Source organism: Coregonus lavaretus, assembly GCF_964263955.1.
Source record: "Coregonus lavaretus genome assembly, chromosome: 5".
NCBI classification, from domain to species: domain Eukaryota; kingdom Metazoa; phylum Chordata; class Actinopteri; order Salmoniformes; family Salmonidae; genus Coregonus; species Coregonus lavaretus.
The window spans coordinates 23,008,352-23,030,140 of NC_139992.1; the positions used below are offsets into that span (position 1 = coordinate 23,008,352).

The 21,789-nt window shown below is 45.7% G+C and overlaps 1 protein-coding gene across 1 annotated transcript in view; it reads right to left on the reverse strand.

Annotated features, from left to right (window-relative positions):
- Positions 1–21,789, reverse strand: part of LOC311129195 (ephrin type-A receptor 3-like) — a 77,754-nt gene that overhangs the window by 35,960 nt on the left and 20,005 nt on the right. Inside the window, exon 3 of the mRNA XM_084161506.1 lies at positions 20,054–20,714. Coding sequence (XP_084017632.1) covers positions 20,054–20,714 — 661 coding nt within the window. The remainder of the gene's footprint in view (positions 1–20,053; positions 20,715–21,789) is intronic.

Consider the following 21,789-nt stretch of genomic DNA (forward strand, 5'->3'; position numbering starts at 1 on the left):
CTCAGGATGATAAATCACTGCACTTGTGGTGAAGTTCACACTGTATCATAAACACACACAAACAAACACACACGCACACACACCCGTGGCAGCTCATACTGTATCATTGCTCAAAGAAACACACTTCAGGACAACAAAGACAGTATGCTCACTCAGGAGTAGACAAACAGGCTAAGTGCTCTTCAGTAAGTCTACTTCTGTGAGTGTAGGCTAGTGCTAAGCGATTAACCAACATTTCGGTTATTTTTTTGGTTTTCAAACTCATGTTGGTTCAATTATTTGAATTCCATTTCTTTTTTCTTTTTTTTATTGAGCTAAATTAGCACATTGCACAGTTTCTCTAGAGATAAATCAGATCAAGCACAAACTGTGCGATGTAGTAGGGAGTTGTAGTTTCCAACAGGCCAATACTCTACATTGTTTAGCACAAAAAAAGTGGTAATTAACTACAATGACCATTATCCATTGCACACCTACTTGTTCAGTCTGTGTGTTTCTTTTACGCCTGCTATGTTATGTTAGTGTGGGGCAGACAGAGAGAGTGAGCGAAGAGACAGAAGAATGTGTGATCGAGAGGGATAGAGATCAGTTGCTTCGCAAGGTATCTCTACCTGAAAACACATGATCTAAGTGATTGATAGTTGGTTTTCAGCAGTCACAGAAGTATGCCTTATTTACTTTGAAAAACAAATAAAATAGAGGTTTTGTCAGACAGCATAGGCAGCAGCTTTACAGATATGAGATGATGACTTATTATTATAATAATAATAATAATAATAATAATAATAATAATAATAATAATAATAAATAATAATAATAATCAAATAAAACAAATGTAATATACACAAAAAACTGAGATATTTTATTAAAGTAAGTCATGTGAATAAACAATGGTTAATAAGTGATAAGCAGTAATGGGCAGTCACTACCATCATGGGACTTTTATTAATTGACTTTTATGGTGTTACAGCATTCAACCCACATAATGCATAGCGCATTTCATGTTTTTAAATCGAAAACCTTGATTATTTAAGTGTAGGCCTACCTCTATGAGTGCTGTTTCCTAGTGAGTGTGTGTTGGTTTTACTGGGACCCCCAGTACAGTCTGATAGGGGTCATTAATCTAGACACACCAGCTGCCCACTCCTATTACCACCCCTCTCCCTCTCTCTCTCATCCCCAGCCACTGTGTCTCCATTCGGTAGTGTTTCAGAATCATTGAGACAGAGGGATGGAGAGAGATACAATACAGAATGGGGCTCACTCTAACTTCATTCATCATAACCACCACTATGGCTGAAAGCTGACAGGGAGAGGGAATAGACCTAGAGTAGTAGTCTTTACAGGGAGAGAAGAGGACCTCTTCATTAGTGGATCTATGGTCTGGAAACATCCATCACAGGCTAAAAGACATCTGAAGAGAGGGCACACACCCACACACACACACGAACACGAACATACACACACGCGCACGGTCCACCCGGCGGCCCCCTGTAATGACAGAATGAAAGGCAGTCTGATGGATGGACTGGCCTTAATCACATTTAATCAGCTACGTCCTGCAATAGTGATGAACAGCCCTTTCACTGGGAGAGAAAGGACAGAGAGAGGGAGTAAAAGAGAAAGAGAGGGGGGAGAGAGAGGGAGTAAAAGAGAAAGAGAGAGGGGAGAGAGGGAGTAAAATAGAAAGAGAGAGGGGAGAGAGGGAGTAAAAGAGAAAGAGAGAGGGGAGAGAGGGAGTAAAAGAGAAAGAGAGAGGGGAGAGAGGGAGTAAAAGAGAAAGAGAGAGGGGAGAGAGGGAGTAAAAGAGAAAGAGAGAGGGGAGAGAGGGAGTAAAAGAGAAAGAGAGGGGGGAGAGAGAGGGAGTAAAAGAGAAAGAGAGAGGGGAGAGAGGGAGTAAAAGAGAAAGAGAGAGGGGAGAGAGGGAGTAAAAGAGAAAGAGAGAGGGGAGAGAGAGGGAGTAAAAGAGAAAGAGAGAGGGGAGAGAGGGAGTAAAAGAGAAAGAGAGAGGGGAGAGAGGGAGTAAAAGAGAAAGAGAGAGGGGAGAGAGGGAGTAAAAGAGAAAGAGAGAGGGGAGAGAGGGAGTAAAAGAGAAAGAGAGAGGGGAGAGAGGGAGTAAAAGAGAAAGAGAGAGGGGAGAGAGGGAGTAAAAGAGAAAGAGAGAGGGGAGAGAGGGAGTAAAAGAGAAAGAGAGAGGGGAGAGAGAGGGAGTAAAAGAGAAAGAGAGAGGGGAGAGAGAGGGAGTAAAAGAGAAAGAGAGAGGGGAGAGAGAGGGAGTAAAACAGAAAGAGAGAGGGCACAAAGACTGAACTTCAATCCAAATAACCTTCACTGACTGAATTAGGAGGCAGACTCCCCTCCTCCCCACCAAACTATTCAACATATAACTGAGTCAGAGTGTTCAGTTAAAGTAACTACTCATCACAACACCAGGTGTTAACACCACACCATACAGTGGAGATGTGTGTTCCACTACACCTCACACTACATGCTGATGCAATGTCAACCACCACATAACCAGAGAGAGGCCTCGCCCTGGGAGAGAGACGACTAGCCAACTCACACTCCTCATGACTGCCCTGTTCCCCATCCCCTCTCTCCTAGACCATAGCTCCAGCCCTGGGATGTGACAGGCAGCTGATGGCTGGGCTAGCAGAAGGCTAGAGGGTTGATGGGCTTTGGGCTGTTGGGTTAGGGGCTAGCAGGGAGGAGGCTGGAGGGGCTGTGGGCTGTTGGTTTAGGGGCTAGCAGGGAGGAGGCTGGAGGGTTGATGGGCTGTGGGCTGTTGGGACGCTGGAGCTGAGGACAATACTATTACAGTCAAGCTGAACATTGGATGAAAGCATGGGGCAACTGGAATGTCCCCCTACTGAGTCCACACATGGTGATTCACTCTGGCCCTACTGAGTGTGCAAAACACACACATGAACACATACACGCACACACATATACACACACACACACACACACACACACACACACGCAGACTCAAACACACACACACAAACCCACTACCGCATCCTACCCCTTCCAGACGGACAATGAGAGAGAGGGGCCTCCCTTTGGTGGAGAACCACAGAACCGTGTCAGAGAACATTGTGCTTTCTGAACCTGGGAGAACCCAACTAGAACAGCCTACACAGTCCAACAGTAGAACTATAGAGTAAGGTGAACAGGCAAATGGCTATAGATGTCATAGTCCAATGTAGCGATCAGAACTGCTCTACTCACTTCTCCCTCAATAGGAAAACTGGAATGCTATGTTTTGGTATGTTCCATATGGCATAACAGCCTCCCTCCTTTCTCCCTTCCAGACTTTCCCGCTTTACCCCCTCTTTCCCTCTTTCCCATAACTCCTGTTCTCGTGCCAGTGTGACTATTCTCCTCTCGTTAGTGTTTTTATAGGGCCATAAATAGACTGGTAAATTAATGGGTCCAGTGTGGCTGATGGAGAAGAGGAGGGGTGGAATGATAGATGGCATCATTACCACACTGCACATCTCACTTAGAAGAACTGTTGGCATTGGAGGCTTTCTGCTTTTCTATTGAAGTATTCCTGGCTTACCCCACTGACTAATCCCTAACGTTAACCAAACACACACACACACACACACACACACAGAGAGGGAGGGAGGGAGGGAGGGATAATCATAATTAGCTCAATTAGTTATTGTTCAGACACCTGCAAACGATTATTTGCTGTGCATCAGTAAGAAGAGAAGAGAAGAGAAGAGAAGAGTGTTGGTGATAATCACCATTGATCCCAGTATGGAGCCCTGCATCACATCACAGCACCACTGTTCTCAACAATTAGAGAGATTTAGAAAGATATTTAGAACGGTATATAGAAAGGTATCAAACACCTGCTGATGATGAGCTTCTCTCACTGTGCTAACCTCCAACTTGGACACTGCTGTAGAGTGGGGCATGCATATCAATAAAAACAGATTAAAACACACATGATTGTGTGCACACTGTCAAACACACAGGCCATAGTAGAGGACACAAACTCACATTTTACATTTTTTGTAATTTAGCAGATGCTCTTATCAGAGTGACTTACAGTAGTGAGTGCATACATTTCATACTTTTTATTGTATTTATTATATGTTTCGTACTGGTCCCCCGTGGGAATCGAACTCACAACCCTGGCGTTGCAAGCGCCATGCTCTACCATCTGAGTCACATGGGCAGAAAGACGGAAAGACAGAAAGACACATACATAAATGAAGAGAGAAACACATTCACACACATCCCTCTCAGCATTGCAAATCAGCAGTGATCATGTCATGGCATTAACTTGTCAGCCGGAGCAGAGGCAGCCTCAAAATGACAGAAGAGATAATATTAATTCCAGAATAAAACATCAGTAATCAAAAGAGCAAAGCAACCATGATTAATGTATGACATTGTAATTAACACCTTATTCTGCCTATAATTATATGCAGGGCTAGCTACCGTGTGTGCGTGCGTGCGTGCGTGCATGCGTGTGTGTGTGCGTCTGACATTAGCATGTTAAGTACATGCAGATGACAGTTAGCAGGCTGTAACCTTTCAGGTCCTATTTAAATGTGAATCAATGGATTAATTGGAGCTCCCCCTCATTAGGACTGCAGAGTCGTCAATACCACCTACACCAATTACCCTGTCAACGAGCTGTCACCATCACAACGCAATCTGACATGAGACAAGAACACACACACATTGCGATAGGTACACACACACACTGTGATAGACACACACACACTGCGATAGGTACACACACACACACACACACACACACACACACACACAGTGATAGGAATACACACAGCTCTAGTGAAGTGGGAAGATAATACATGTTAGACCTGTGTGTGGGCTACACTTCCATCCTCTTGACAAATGCCTCCCACCCTGGACTTGAACAGGCAGAGAAAAGGGGGGGATAAAATGCATCTGGCTGATGGAAGAATTCATCTTGTTGGACATTCCTCCCTGGCATTTGGTTCTCCCTGTCTGGCCCCTCACCCTCAGTTGTGTGTGTGTGAGTGTGAGTGTGAGTGTGTGTGTGTGTGTGTGTGTGTGTCGTACGGACCCATCTTACATACAGTGTCTGCTGTAAAAGGTCAGTGCTCATCTGTGCAGCATCTCAACCTTTAAAGGTTGGCTCCCTCTTTAAGTGACAGACACTTTACAGCCCAGAGACTGAGAGACTGAGAGAGACTGAGAGAGAGAGAGAGAGAGAGAGAGAGAGCGAGAGAGAGAGAGCGAGAGAGAGAGAGAGAGAGAGAGAGAGAGAGAGAGAGAGAGAAAGAGAGAGACTGAGAGAGAGAGAGAGAGAGAGAGAGAGAGAGAGAGAGAGAGAGAGAGAGAGAGAGAGAGAGAGAGAGAGAGAGAGAGAGAGAGAGAGAGAGAGAGAGAGAGAGAGACAGAGACAGAGACATAGAGAGACTGAGAGAGAGAGACTGAGAGAGTGAGAGAGAGAGAGACTGAGAGACAGAGAGAGGCAGAGAGAGAGAGCGAGAGAGACAGAGAGAGAGAGAGAGAGAGAGAAAGAGACAGAGAGAGAGAGAGAGACTGAGAGAGAGAGAGAGAGAGAGAGAGAGAGAGAGAGAGAGAGAGAGAGAGAGAGAGACAGAGAGACAGAGAGAGAGAGAGCCTGAGAGAGGGAGAGAGGGAGAGAGAGCCTGAGAGAGAGAGAGACAGAGAGAGACAGAGAGAGAGAGAAACATCTTAATTATGCACAAGCACTACCAAGAAGTAGATCTAAAATCACCACTAAATCTCTCCTCTAGTCCAGGGTTATGTGCATGACCTCTAGTCCAGGGTTATGTCCATGACCTGGGTCCAGGATTATGTTCATGACCTCTAGTCCAGGGTTATGTTCCTGAACTCTAATCCAGGGTTATGTTCATGACCTCTAGTCCAGGGTTATGTTGATGACTTCTACTCCAGGGTTATGTTGATGACCTCTAGTCCAGGGTTATTTTCATGACCTCTAGTCTAAGGTTATGTTGATGACCTCTAGTCCAGGGTTATGTTCATGACCTCTAGTCCAGGGTTATGTTCATGACCTCTAGTCCAGGATTATGTTGATGACCTCTAGTCTAGGGTTATGTTGATGACCTCTAGTCTAGGGTTATGTTGATGACCTCTAGTCTAGGGTTATGTTGATTACCTCTAGTCCAGGGTTATGTTGATGACCTCTAGTCCAGGGTTATGTTCATGACCTCAGGTCCAGGGTTACGTTCATAAGGTGATTATAACTGAACTTATCCAGAACACTTAGTTTTGTTTTCCATTACAAAGCTTTGTCTCTCATTTATTCTTACTGAACACAGCCATGTTTTTTCTGATGATTTATCCTCCACCATCCCTCCATCCCCTCTTCCCTCAGGTTGGCCGGTCTCCACACATGGCTGGTCTGGGCATGCTCTGTTGTGTTTGGCATTCAGACTGGAGAGACGGCTAAATGCCTGATCACTGAGGCCTGACCGGCTTTAATCAGCTGAGGACACACACACACACACACACACACACGCACACACACACACAGCTCTCCCTAAAGTGATGACTGGACTGGGGTCAGATAGTTTTCTGGCTGGTGGAGACAGATGGAATGATCTCTTCTCTAGTTTATTCTGCCATCTGTCCTTTCCTCCACGATCCAGCGTGACGGTGACATTTTCTGCTGATTGGTGTGACACCACCACACTGTCATGTTGAGAGAGACGTGTCCTCTCACCATGGAGAGGTCATCAAGTCTCTCTCACTTTCTCCGTCTCTCCCATGACTCAAACTCACTGCATCTGTTCACACACAGATCCCAGTGGAGTGTTACCTAGAGACCTGATTAAGATGAAGGAGACAACAATACAAACAGCACACTTCACACAGCGAGGTCAAGGACACACACGTCTCAAGCTGCAGTGAGTTGGAAATGGGTGTTGACAGTGTCAGCTGAGATATACAGTACTGTAGAATGTTACTTCTGCTCTCAGCTCTCCATCTGTAACCCTGCTGTACATTCTGATTGATGATTGTTGAAACGTCAACCTAAAACTGACATCACTCTGCATAATTTCCTGCTTGTTGCTTACATCAACATTTCTCCATAACCACAGACATCCACATCCCGTTCCAGAAACATGTGAAAGCAATACACAGGCAACACACATACACAGGCCTCCTAGCTGAACAGGCAGAGGAGGATACACAGTCCTCATAGCTGTATAGGCAGAGGAGGATACACAGGCCTCATAGCTGTATAGGCAGAGGAGGATACACAGGCCTCATAGCTGTATAGGCAGAGGAGGATACACAGGCCTCATAGCTGTATAGGCAGAGGAGGATACACAGGCCACATAGCTGTATAGGCAGAGGAGGATACACAGGCCTCATAGCTGTACAGGCAGAGGAGGATATACAGGCCTCCTAGCTGAACAGGCAGAGGAGGATACACAGTCCTCATAGCTGTATAGGCAGAAGAGGATACACAGGCCTCATAGCTGTATAGGCAGAGGAGGATACACAGGCCTCATAGCTGTATAGGCAGAGGAGGATACACAGGCCTCATAGCTGTATAGGCAGAGGAGGATACACAGGCCTCATAGCTGTACAGGCAGAGGAGGATATACAGGCCTCATAGCTGTACAGGCAGAGGAGGATACACAGGCCTCATAGCTGTATAGGCAGAGGAGGATACACAGGCCTCATAGCTGTATAGGCAGAGGAGGATACACAGGCCTCATAGCTGTACAGGCAGAGGAGGATACACAGGCCTCGTAGCTGTATAGGCAGAGGAGGATACACAGGCCTCATAGCTGTATAGGCAGAGGAGGATACACAGGCCTCATAGCTGTACAGGCAGAGGAGGATACACAGGCCTCATAGCTGTACAGGCAGAGGAGGATACACAGGCCTCATAGCTGTATAGGCAGAGGAGGATACACAGGCCTCATAGCTGTATAGGCAGAGGAGGATACACAGGCCTCATAGCTGTACAGGCAGAGGAGGATACACAGGCCTCATAGCTGTATAGGCAGAGGAGGATACACAGGCCTCATAGCTGTACAGGCAGAGGAGGATACACAGGCCTCATAGCTGTACAGGCAGAGGAGGATACACAGGCCTCATAGCTGTACAGGCAGAGGAGGATACACAGGCCTCATAGCTGTACAGGCAGAGGAGGATACACAGGCCTCATAGCTGTACAGGCAGAGGAGGATACACAGGCCTCATAGCTGTACAGGCAGAGGAGGATACACAGGCCTCATAGCTGTACAGGCAGAGGAGGATACACAAGCCTCAACGGACTACTAATTAATAACAGTTTTGTCAGAAATCACATAACCTCGTCCCCAGGCTATTGCGCACAGCACATATAAACCTGGTACATCAACAGTTCAAAGTTGGTCTTAGTGGCAGTGACCATAGAATTATATGGGTGTGACCTACCTTACTGAGAAAAGTATTTGTCATCATTTAATTTTAGCGAATCACACGACTGCGAGGCGTGGCTCTGTGTTTGTGGTGTTATTTTATACCTCAATGTCACTGAGGGTGTGTCCTAGCGTACGGGGGAAGGTTAGGAGGAAGGTGTTGTGGGAGATGACTGATGATTAAGCCGATTTAGCCAATGCCTATGAGCCGGGAGTTTCTCCCAGTCTTTCTGTATTGGCTAACAAAGGCCAAAGTTTGACGCGTTTGTTCCACCAGACTCTCCGCGCATTTGGGCAGAAGTGTCTGGGAACGAGATTAGAAATCACACAACAGACGATGAGTGCTACAGAGGACTCCCCTGTCTCCCTCTTACTCTCCTGTCTCCCTCTTACCTCCCCTGTCTCCCTCTTACCTCCCCCTGTCTACCTCTTACCTCCCCCGTCTCCCTCTTACCTCCCCCTGTCTACCTCTTACCTCCCCCTGTCTACCTCTTACCCTCCCTGTCTACCTCTTACATTTTTATTTTAGTCATTTAGCAGACGCTCTTATCCAGAGCGACTTACAGTTAGTGAGTGCATAAATATTTCATACTGGCCCCCGTGGGAATCGAACCCACAACCCTGGCGTTGCAAGCGCCATGCTCTACCAACTGAGCTACATGAGGCCTACCTCCCCTGTCTCTCTCTTACCCCCCATGTCTACCTCTTACCTCCCCTGTCTACCTCTTACCCCCGTCTCTCTCTTACCCCCCTGTCTACCTCTTACCTCCCCGTCTACTTCTTACCTCCCCGTCTACCTCTTACCTCCCCGTCTACCTCTTACCCCCGTCTACCTCTTACCCGCCGTCTCTCTCTTACCCGCCGTCTCTCTCTTACCCCCCCCGTCTACCTCTTACCTCCCTGTCTACCTCTTACCCCCCGTCTACCTCTTACCCCCCGTCTACCTCTTACCTCCCGTCTCTCTCTTACCTCCCCTGTCTACCTCTTACCTTCCCTGTCTACCCCTTATCCCCCGTCTCTCTCATACCTCCCCTGTCTCTCTCTTACCCCCGTCTACCTCTTACCTCCCCGTCTACCTCTTACCCCCCGTCTACCTCTTACCTCCCGTCTCTCTCTTACCCCCCCCGTCTACCTCTTACCTCCCCGTCTACCTCTTACCTCCCCCTGTCTCCCTCTTACCTCCCCTGTCTCCCTCTTACCTTCCGTCTACCTCTTACCTCCCCATCTACCTCTTACCTCCCCATCTACCTCTTACCTCCCCTGTCTCCCTCTTACCTCCCCTGTCTCCCTCTTACCTCCCCTGTCTCCCTCTTACCTCCCCTTTCTATCTCTTACCTCCCCGTCTACCTCTTACCTCCCCCTGTCTCCCTCTTACCTCCCCTGTCTCCCTCTTACCTCCCCTGTCTCCCTCTTACCTCCCCTGTCTCCCTCTTACCTCCCCTGTCTCCCTCTTACCTCCCCTGTCTCCCTCTTACCTCCCCCTGTATCCCTCTTACCTCCCCCTGTATCCCTCTTACCTCCCCCTGTATCCCTCTTACCTCCCCCGCCTCCCCCTGTGTCTGTCAGAAAGAGCCTGTCTCCCCTTGTTCTGGTTGAGTGTGAGGTTGTGTCCTGTTGTCATAGCTACACCACTCTCATTAATCTCTGTCACACACCCCTCTACCCTGCACCCCACCCACATCTCTATCTTGAACCCCTCCACCCCTCTCTTTCTACCCTCTCCCTTCTCCTTCTCCTCCACAAACCCTCTTCCGTGCTGGGGATGCATTCCTGGCTTGTGGTTAGCAGCTTTGAAGTCAACAGCACCAGAGCAACCAGAGCACCAGAGCCTTCTGTAGAGAGGTACTGCCTGGCCTACTGTCTAGCCCCAAGCCCTGTCAGCCTCTTCTGGAAGATAACCTGATAAAATATTGAATAGGCCCTCCTCTGGAGTACAGGGCTCAGCCCAGGATCTAGAGACAGACAACACTAGGGCAGGGGGCCAGGGGCCCTCACACACACACTGGTGTTGCCTGGAGATGATTGTTCTGTTTTCTCCTCCCAGTGGTGTATTCCTGGGTTAGACTGGCTGAATGGAGTCTTTAATAAAACCTCTATGTTTTGGATCTGAACTCTGTGTTATGTACCGTAGACGGCTTCTCTCTCCCTCTGGAGCCCCCCAGCCACTGTAGACTGGAGACAGTGTTATTGCTGTGGGCTGCAAACACTTTAATTAGTTTGCTTCGGTAGAATGGGGTTGAGAGGATTCTCAAAAAGTCAAATATCTCTGGAGGGGTTTTTAAATTCCTCTGTGCCTGTTACTGTTTATTTTCTGTGTTTGGGGTGTCTTGCCATCTGCATTCCCCTCAAAAGCGCTCACACACACACAGAACAGAATACATTCAGATTTAGTCTACAGTCACTGAGAGGGATTTATCTGAACTCTGTCTCAACACAAATGTGATGGCTGGAGGAGAGTTATCGATCAGACACAGATCACTATCAATCAATCTCCTTTACTTATGCCATGGAGAGTTCCCCTTGGAGCGCAGAAATTGTAGGTTTAAGGTAATACGGTCTCAGAGTATACCTAAAGCTGTTAACGCACTAGTGGTACTAGGTTCAGAGTATGTGAAAAGCCTGTCAGGTGGTTGTGAGAGAGTATGTGATAGGAGACTAGACCTTGTGGAACCCTGAGCTCTGCTCCTCTGACCCATGCTCATGGTGGAGTAATCTAGGTTAATTCTCTGAGTGACCAGGCCCATGGTGGAGTAATCTAGGTATATTCTCTTTGTGATCAGGCCCATGGTGAAGTAATCTAGGTCCATGGAAACAGTCATGCTGAGGGTTTACGACGGAAACAACCCCGGGTCAGGTACGTACGTGCAGGATAACCAGAGAGTGTCCCCGTCACTAATAGAGAAACCAGTGACACACACACACACAGAGTGATTCACAGGCTCTGATAGCTTCCATGTGGGAGCTGACCTCGCTTTAGGAACAATATAATTCCAGGGCTTTGGTAAACTTGGGAAAGGGCTTTGGTAAACCTGGGAATGACAGCGGTCTCAGAGGGAAAGTGAACGTGTGTGTGCGTGTGTGTGTTATTTTAGGTGAGAGCAACATTCACCCCTAGCTAAGGTGTCAAGCCCTAACCAGTCCATGTGAAATCATATACAGTATAGGCTAACAAATCCCAAAGACAAACGTCCACTCTGCTCCTCACTAGAAAAGCCTTAGTGAAAAGTAATACTTGCTGTGGAAACCCTGTGAGACTATCACCTCAAAAGACCTTAAGAATTATAACTGCCTCCAATTGCACAATGCTCTCTCCAGCTGAAGTTACACACACACCGGGCAGTAAGGGTTAGGAGGAGATGGACCCAATGCTAAGCCAGGGTGACAGAGGTTGTTAGAGGCGCTAGCAAGAACCACAACACACACACTCTACTGCAAGAACAAACTGGGCTGAAGTTCTGGAGCAACTTTATCACTAGCGCTAACATGTGCATGCATGTTCTTCTAGAGATGCTGTCACTTATATAAGCACAAGGACCAAGAAACACAGTGATCTAGGGAGTAGAGTAGGACTGTGTGTGTGTGTTTGTCAATTGAACAGCACTTTTTTATACCACTCCTCACCCTCTGCTCACACACACACACACACACACACACACACACACACAACGATTCAGGCATGCATATTAGACTTTGATTCTATAGCCAGGACCATGAGCTATTGGGCCAGGTCTGCGTCATTCTGACCCCTACAGACTATTTGGTTGACTCCAGATTGCTCCAGTCCACTACATACCGCCAAAGATCACCACAGAGCATTTACTGTGAGTCCATTACAAACTATTTCTGACCAGTTTAGACCAATTCAAAAACCACTTCAGTCCATCTCAGTGCTCCTCATTGAGGCTGAAAGAAGCATCAGTAGCACTGGGCTATGACACGGTCTGTGTCAGAGTGGTTTTATGTGTGTGTTTTCTCCGAGGCAATCAGTAACCCTTTGTGTTTGAGTGTGTACCGCCAATCAGGGTTGGGGAGTAACGGATTACAAAAAAACTGTAACTGGAATCCATTATGATACCAGCAAAAATATTGTAATCAGATTACAGATAATTTGTAGAAACTTGATGATTACTTCTAGGATTACTTTTAAATTCAGAAAGGATGTGACCCCCAATTTCTTTTTACACCTTTCTGTTTTCTCAATGACATTCAAATCAACATTGAAAAAAGGCGCAAGTTTAAGTTTGTCCCGCCTGGGCGAGTCTGACCACAAGTCATTGACCACTATGATGACACACCAAATGCGTTTGATGGATTGTGGGAAAAGAGCAGGGATAGGCTTTGTAGGCTACAGTCCAAGCTACAGTATGTCTTCCAATGGTGCGACTGCTGTCAGCATCCAAAGATTATCCAACTTGAATAAACACTTGGAGGTAAGAACGACAGCAGTGGTGTAGCCTACGGGCAATACGGATATAACTTATTATTGATGTCTTCATAGCGCATTGATGTGAATCACATTGCTGCTCTCTCAATTAGCTATTTGCACCTTACGGGTTGTGGTTGTTATGGATGGCTGTTCACGAATGTATATGTGTATTTTAACCGAATAATGGTTGAATTTAAGACATTTAAGCTGCTTATCAATTGTTGTTGTTGCAACCAGTAGAAAGCCAGTGAAAAATGTGCTCTTGCAACAGCTGCAGTGTGGATCCCAGCCTCTGGAATAAAAGTTTGAGGGAGTTCCTCCCTTCTAAACTCCCCCGGGGTATTATGCTCTATACTGTCAAAAACGAGTTTAATTTAAGAAGACTATGAGTGGGGCTTTTATTGCTTTATCTAATTTGCACTGATAAATTTTTTAAATAAATATCCATAGGCCTAACGATCACATGCTCAAACTCGTGCACTTTTGATAGACTTGAACAGATGCAAACGATGGAGATATCAAAGTGTCACCAACAAAAACGTAAACAATAGGCTTATAGCAAATGCAGCATATGGCACATACAAAATAGCACTTTTCAGTAGTTCTCAAAGCATGCCATTCCGAGAGCAGCATTTATTTTTCAATTCGAAGCAATGAGCCCAATGAGTCCATCATGCCAACAAAAACCTAAACAAAAGAGTAGGCTAATAAGTCCTTTGTTTTTGGGTTATGCTCCGGTGAAACAACTTCTATATTTCCAAGTCCTATTCTTGAAGATCAAGGAGTATTCAATTAATTGGAATGACTGGACTCTGTTTACTTTATGTAAACATATAGCCTAATCGTATTATTACCTGTAGTAGAAAGCAATGGGTTAGAAGAAGCCTACATAACCAACCCATAAAGTAAAATGCAACATCCATTTATGGCCAGCTACAGTGGCTTGCGAAGGTATTCACCCCCCTTGGCATTTTTCCTATTTTGTTGCCTTACAACCTGGAATTAAAAATGGATTTTTGGGGGGTTTGTATCATTTGATTTACACAACATGCCTACCACTTTGAAGATGCAAAATATTTTTTATTATGAAACAAACAAGAAATAAGACAAAAAAACTGAAAACTTGAGCGTGCACAACTTTTCACCCCCCCAAAGTCAATACTTAGTAGAGCAATTACAGCTGCAAGTCTCTTGGGGTATGTCTCTATAAGCTTGGCACATCTAGCCACTGGGATTTTTGCCCATTCTTCAAGGCAAAACTGCTCCAACTCCTTCAAGTTGGATGGGTTCCGCTGGTGTACAGCAATCTTTAAGTCATACCACAGATTCTCAATTGGATTGAGGTCTGGGCTTTGACAAGGCCATTCCAAGACATTTAAATGTTTCCCCTTAAACTACTCAAGTGTTGCTTTAGCAGTATGCTTAGGGTCATTGTCCTGCTGGAAGGTGAACCTCCGTCCCAGTCTCAAATCTTTGGAAGACTGAAACAGGTTTCCCTCAAGAATTTCCCTGTATTTAGCGCCATCCGTCATTCCTTCAATTCTGACCAGTTTCCCAGTCCCTGCCGATGAAAAACATCCCCACAGCATGATGCTGCCACCACCATGCTTCACTGTGGGGATGGTGTTCTCGGGGTGATGAGAGGTGTTGGGTTTGCGCCAGACATAGCGTTTTCCTTGATGGCTAAAAAGCTCAATTTTAGTCTCATCTGACCAGAGTACCTTCTTCCATATGTTTGGGGAGTCTCCCACGTGCCTTTTGGCGAACACCAAATGTGTTTGCTAATTTTTTTCTTTAAGCAATGGCTTTTTTCTGGCCACTCTTCCGTAAAGCCCAGCTCTGTGGAGTGTACGGCTTAATGTGGTCCTATGGACAGATACTCCAATCTCCGCTGTGGAGCTTTGCAGCTCCTTCAGGGTTATCTTTGGTCTCATTGTTGCCTCTCTGATTAATGCCCTCCTTGCCTGGTCCGTGAGTTTTGGTGGGCGGCCCTCTCTTGGCAGGTTTGTTGTGGTGCCATATTCTTTCAATTTTTTTATAATGGATTTAATGGTGCTCCGTGGGATGTTCAAAGTTTCTGATATTTTTTTATAACCCAACCTGATCTGTACTTCTCCACAACTTTGTCCCTGACCGGTTTGGAGAGCTCCTTGGTCTGTATGGTGCCGCTTGCTTGGTGCTGCCCCTTGCTTAGTGGTGTTGCAGACTCTGGGGCCTTTCAGAACAGGTGTATATATACTGAGATCATGTGACACTTAGATTGCACAGAGGTGGACTATATTTAACTAATTATGTGACTTCTGAAGGTAATTGGTTGCACCAGATCTTATTTAGGGGCTTCATCGCAAAGGGGGTGAATACATATGCACGCACCACTTTTCCATTATTAATTTTTTTGAATTTGTTGAAAGAAGTAATTATTTTCATTTCACTTCACCAATTTGGACTATTTTGTGTATGTCCATTACATGAAATCCAAATAAAAATCAATTTACATTACAGGTTGTAATGCAACAAAATAGGAGAAAGCCAATGAGGATGAATACTTTTGCAAGGCACTGTATGTAAACACCAGTGTTGGGGAAGCTACCAATTAATTCACACTGGAAGAAGTTAAGCTACACTAAAGCTACCCTTATGAAAAATATAGCTTACTTAACTGAAGTTACTTAGAAAAAGTAGTTCACTACATCCAAACTACTTCGTGAAAAAGTATCATATCTAAATCTGAAATGTCATAGATTACAGATTGCAAGAACAGATCACTCTGGAGTCAGATGTTAACAGAATGTGTAATTTAGCCTATTAAACACAAAAAGTTAAAATTAGGCACACAAAAAGTGTTTCAAGTGAGAATTAGGCAGGTCTGATGCCGAAAAAGAAAGAACATTCTTGTCTACTTATTTTATTTTTAGAAAAAAACGTAGTGTGTAGTTCCAGTAGTTAGCTACACCACTACATGGCAAAAAAAGTTATTAACTACTGAAAACACCACCAAGATTTGAATTTAGTTAAACTACCACCAAGCTACTGCAAAATGTAATTAAATTACTAGTTGAACTAAATGTAGTTCACTACTCCTCCACACTGGTAAACTCTAACATTGATTTATCCTGCAATGGATGTCGTTCAATTGGTGATATACATTTTTGTCTTCTTCTAATGCTTCTTAAGCAGGTTGACATTTATTAGGATGAGTCTTGTCCTTGAGGCAGAACTGAGTGATTTCCGCTAGATGGGCCAGCTGCAAAGTCAAAATTGGCTATATTGTAAAAATAATTAAAACAAAAATGTGCTTTTAGGTCATAATTTAAGGTTAGGGTTAGGCATTAGGGTTAGCAGTGTGGTTAGGGTTAAAATCAGATTTTATGACATTGTGGCTGTGCCAGCTGGTGACCACTCTGCAGAGCTGCCTCCATTTGTTTACGTTTTACCGCGATATCCAATTGGTAGTTAGTCTTGTCCCATCCCTGCAACCCCCGTACAGACTCGGGAGAGGCGAAGGTCGAGAGCCATGCGTCCTCCGAAACACGACCCTGCAACCCCCGTACAGACTCGGGAGAGGCGAAGGTCGAGAGCCATGCGAACCCGGGTCTGTAGTTACACCTCTAGCACTACGATGCAGTGCCTTAGACCGCTGCGCCACTCGGGAGGCCCTCAGAACAAGATTCTTGACGAAAAACACTAACCAGCGCCTTTTAAGGGGAAAGTAATCTAAAAGTAACGGAAAGTAATCAGATTACGTTACTGAGTTTTGGTAATCCAAAAGATACGTTATTAATAACAATTTTGGACAGGTAACTAGTAACTGTAATGGATTACATTTAGAAAGTAACCTACCCAACCCTGCCTCCGATGCAACACAAACATGTCAGAGCCTGTATCACTCAAACTAAAGGCCACGTGTATGACTAAGGCCAGTGTGGGACCTCTGTGTGTATGTATTTTCTGTCTTTGTGTCCGCTGTGTTAGGCATGAACTCGCCTGAGCTGGCATTCTGAGAGACCCAAACTGCTCAACACACACACACACACACACACACACACACACACACACACACACACACACACACACACACACACACACACACACACAGTGTGTGAGCAGTAGTGAGCAGTCTTGCTGTTTGCCTCCATGGCAAAACCCGTCAAACTAAGATCACCTCCTTCCTCCCTGCTCCCACCAGGGCTACTCCCAACCCCCCTCCCATCCCATCCAAGCCTGAAGAAAATATTACACAACACTGCATCATTAGCTATACTGCTACTCCCAAAACAACCACAGCCTAAAAGAAGACAAAAAACAAGCCAAAATATCTACACATCAAAACGCTACACAGTTCCAACTCCATAATGACCAGAGCCCATATCGACATAGAGAGCCAGTACTGGCCCGTTGTTGTGTTACAGATGATCTGACTAATGAACATCCGTTTTTAGACGAAGAGACCAATCGGTCTCTCTACACTCATCTAAACCACTTCTAAAGCCAATGTCAGCCTAGAGGATGAATCAATGTGTACTGTAAGAGAAATGTAGAGTGCTCTCTCTTTCACACACGTACACATAAACTAAGACAGGGTAGAAACAAGAGCTAACATCACATGAGCCGATAGATCAGCACCAAGAATTGCTCACAACTGGGAACAGTGTGTGTGTGTGTTTTTGTGTGTGTGTGTGTGTGCACATGCATGTGTCAGGCAGAGTTAAAGTTACTCCTCAGCTTTACTGGCGACTTGTTAAAATACCCCACTGCACTCTGGTGTGTGTGTGTGTGTGTATGTGTGTGTGTTTGATAAGTAATAAGGACTAGTGTGTGTGGGGACTGTGTGCCTTGGTAAATCCAACAGGAATGTAAACCTTTGTCTCTCTCAGAGGAACTGATGAACAGCTGCTAACACACACACACACACACACTGTGTCACACACATCCGGCTGGCTTCTGAGCGGCCTGTGTTTGCTGTTTTAAGCTCAAATTAAGTTTGGAGGACTTACACTGATGGTAGATAGACGCTAGATCACCTGCTCCAGTCCATTGTAACACCACAGGGTCACTCCACTCCACTGGGGGACAATGTCTGTCAACAAAACTGCACTGAACTCCTGTTTGTTAATAGCATGATAAGGTGAGGTGTCTACTCATCACCTCTCTATGGCTGAGGCGGATACAGCCTATTACAAGGTTGAGATCCAGTTAAGTGAGCCCCCTCCTGAGTGAGGTGACCGTCAGTGCTCAGACAATGTTATATTACTGGCAAAAGGACTTTAAGTCCATTGAACTTTGCTCTTAATGCTAGCAGACATTGCTTGAATGCACGCACACACGTGCGCACACACACAAAGAAACATATACACTGAAACACACCACATAGGTGCCTGTGTAGCTGGACGGAATGTTTGTGTTCTTTTGAAGCCTCACTATGAAAAACATCCCTCAGCTTCACACACGTCTCTGAACAAACACACAGAGCTATGAAACAGGATAATTATGACAGTTTAATACAATACCCCACATACTCTACTAAAGCCTTCAAATACACTCTGAGGCCTATACAAACACACAAATGTGCGCAGTACACACACACACACACACACACACACACACACACACACACGCACACAGCAAAGAGAAATGGAAGATGCTGCATCACTTCTCAAAGAAAACATACTCCATGAAATATTCAGTGAACTATAGCAGTAAAGTGTTTCTTTACATCTGACTCAGAGTTACACTAACACACTCAGCTAGGAGAAGTAGGTCTGGACACCTAAACATATCCCTGTGTTAGCGTGGCCACTCTGCTACCCACCGCACATTACACTGGCCCCCCAACACTCATCTGTCTGTTAACACTAGGGGCCTGGTGGATGAGGTGCGCAATGGGCCCCTCGCTGTTACTGTTCATGGGGGGATGTGTGTGTGTGTGTGTGTGTGTGTGTGTGTGTGTGTGTGTGTGTGTGTGTGTGTGTGTGTGTGTGTGTGTGTGTGTGTGTGTGTGTGTGTGTGTGTGTGTGTGTGTGTCACAGAGCAGCTGTCACAGACCGGCGTAACATAAGCCCTTATTAGACTCCATTAGCCGTCAGAGAAACTAATAAGAGATTGTCAAATACACCCAAACATTCACACTACTCACACTGACAGGAGAGAGAGAGAGAGAGAGAGAGAGAGAGAGAGAGAGAGAGAGAGAGAGAGAGAGAGAGAGAGAGAGAGAGAGAGAGAGAGAGAGAGAGAGAGAGAGAGAGAGAGAGAGAGAGAGAGAGAGAGAGCAGCAGGAGGTGTTGCCTCACACTACCATTTGTCTGTCTTCCTTTTAAAGGGAAGGTGCTTCTCTCTGTTACCCTTGACATCAGAACTTGACCTATGAGATTAGCTTTGATCTTTCATTAAACTAAACATGACTCATTCAGCCTTCCACTCACTCATCCATAGAATAGTGAACGCACAGAGAGTGGATCAATATCTTCACACAGTGCTCAACACAGCGCTTTCCCAACTGAAAGGAGAGAAGAGGAGTAGATGGTCTCTTGACGTTCTGAGCTGTAGTCATTTCTTTGGGCTCCCACTGGAACCAACACACACTATATCACCATATTATCATATCTTTGCAAACACCATATGATATAACGTCATCTTCTCCAGGCCTATTTCCCAGCCCTGCACCCAATTCAAAACACCCAAAACACCATCCCAGTAACCTTTCATGACCCAGTCCTCAGCAGCACACACCCTTCTCTCTGAAATCACCCTCTCTCCATGGCCTCCAACAGCAGACAGACACAGATAACTATGGTCCTTCCTCTGTTCTGTTGAGGTCAGAGAGGAGGAGCTCACTGATATACAGTAACTACTGCAAGCTGGTCCCTCTACCATACACACACACAGAACTCCTCATCCAACCCTTATACACACATCCCATACTGGGTTTCTTGTGGTAGAGCAAAGGCCAGAGATGGCCGACAGATATGATGTGTGTGAGTCTATGTAGTAGATCAGGACTTTACCACAGCTGAAACCATGCTTTCAAAACATTACAAGGTATTGTACACACTTAGAGCCTATGATGAAGTTACTGTATATTTCAGCAATGGAGTAGGAGGGAGGTGAAAGAGAGAGATACAATAAAGGGGAGAGAGAGGGGGAGAAAAAGAAAGAAGGAAATGTATTCAGAAAAAATTTGTATAGTGAACATTATAACTCTGTGTCTTACCTTGGCAGGAGCTCCCTCTGTCCTCATAGCCGACGTTACACAGACACTTCCCTATGGGCACTAGCCACTCCCCCTCTGTACTACAGTACATACGCGGTGGCTCCTCCTCCTTGGAGTGATTGACACACAAGCCCTTCACCTCCACCAATGACTGAGAGTCCATGGGCACCGTGTCAGGGAAGGAGGCCAGGTTCCTCACAGTGAACGGGCACTTCTTAAAGTAGACCCTGACTGAGACCAGCGCCACACACGCCCCCACGTCCTGGAACGCCAGGTAGAAGCCCTTCTTGGTAACAGGCCCCACCTCCCGGACCTCTGTGTTGAGCTTCAGGATGCGGTCTCCCAGGTCCATCTGGGTGAAGCTCTCGTCTGCAGCGATGGTGTCGATCTTAGAGAACTGGTGTTCTCTGAAGTGGCTGCCCTGGTCCTCGTCTGTCTCCATGTACAGCAGGTTGAAGGTCTCCTTGCAGGTCCCCAGGACCAGGGGGATGGAGTTACAGTCTCTCAGGGTGAACTTGAGCTCCACGTAGATCTTCTGGGCTGACTGGCGGGGGATCCAGTTGGTCCTCAGCCAGTTGTTCTGACTGTACTCCATCACGTTACACACCTGGAATGTCCGGATGGGAGTGTAGTGCTCGTCTACTCCACTGATCTCCTCCCACTGAGAAGAGGGGAGAGATGGAGGGGGGAGGGACGTAAGAGAGGGGGAGAGATGGAGGGGGGAGGGACGTAAGAGAGAGGGGGAGAGAGGAAAGAGAATGAAGCAATTCTGTTACTTTCTTCTAAACACACCAGGATACTCATACATCATGTAGTTTATTCTCCCTGTCCCAACGGTTAAACATTGAATCAAAGCTGTGATGAATAGGGAAACACTTGAACAATGGCTATTATTGTGGTTGAAGTGACACATATTATAATGTATGGCTTTAAATGCCATTATTCTCCATCAGAGTGAGTTGCTAAATGAATGAATAAGTCTCTTCTACACACAGAGAACTGCTCTGGGTAAGTGGAACTTTAGTTTAATGATGAACGGAGAGTCTGTGTTTTCTATTACAATAATATTGATTTATTTGGCAACCTCTCTCTCTCTCTCTCTCTCTCTCACACACACTCACACACACACACACACACACACACACACGTCTTCTACATATGGAAGTCTATTTAAAGCATTAGGAGGGGATTCTTTCTCCTCTTCCTTCCACAGATCTTTAGCTTTCACTCCTAAGAGGAGCAGCTACTCAGCTGCTATCCTTGGTGCAAGAGTAGGATCTGAAAGGAGATCACTGTGGGATGTAGGGACCAGGGTTTATACTATTATGACTTTATATCTTCATGTACAGCGATATAATGCAAATTAAAATAGATCAAATTTGACTCAGTGATTGCTCTTTCCACTAATACTGTCTTTGTATGAGTTCTCTCTGGGATGCACACACACTGGAATAAGGTAGCACACACACACACACACACACACACACAGGCATGCCAGTGCGGTTAGAGAGGGGCGGTGGAAGCAGGGGTTAGAAATGAAATCCAGGTGGCAGCGCAGAGTAACTGAGTCTTGCAGTGTGTGTGTATGTGTGTGTGTGTGTGTGTGTGCGTGCGTGTGTGTGTGTATTAGTTATCCTATTCCAGAGAATGGCTGTGCTTTAAACCACTGCTGCCAAAACATATGAACATTTTTATATGATGTGCAGATCATACACTGGAGAATAGCATATTACATA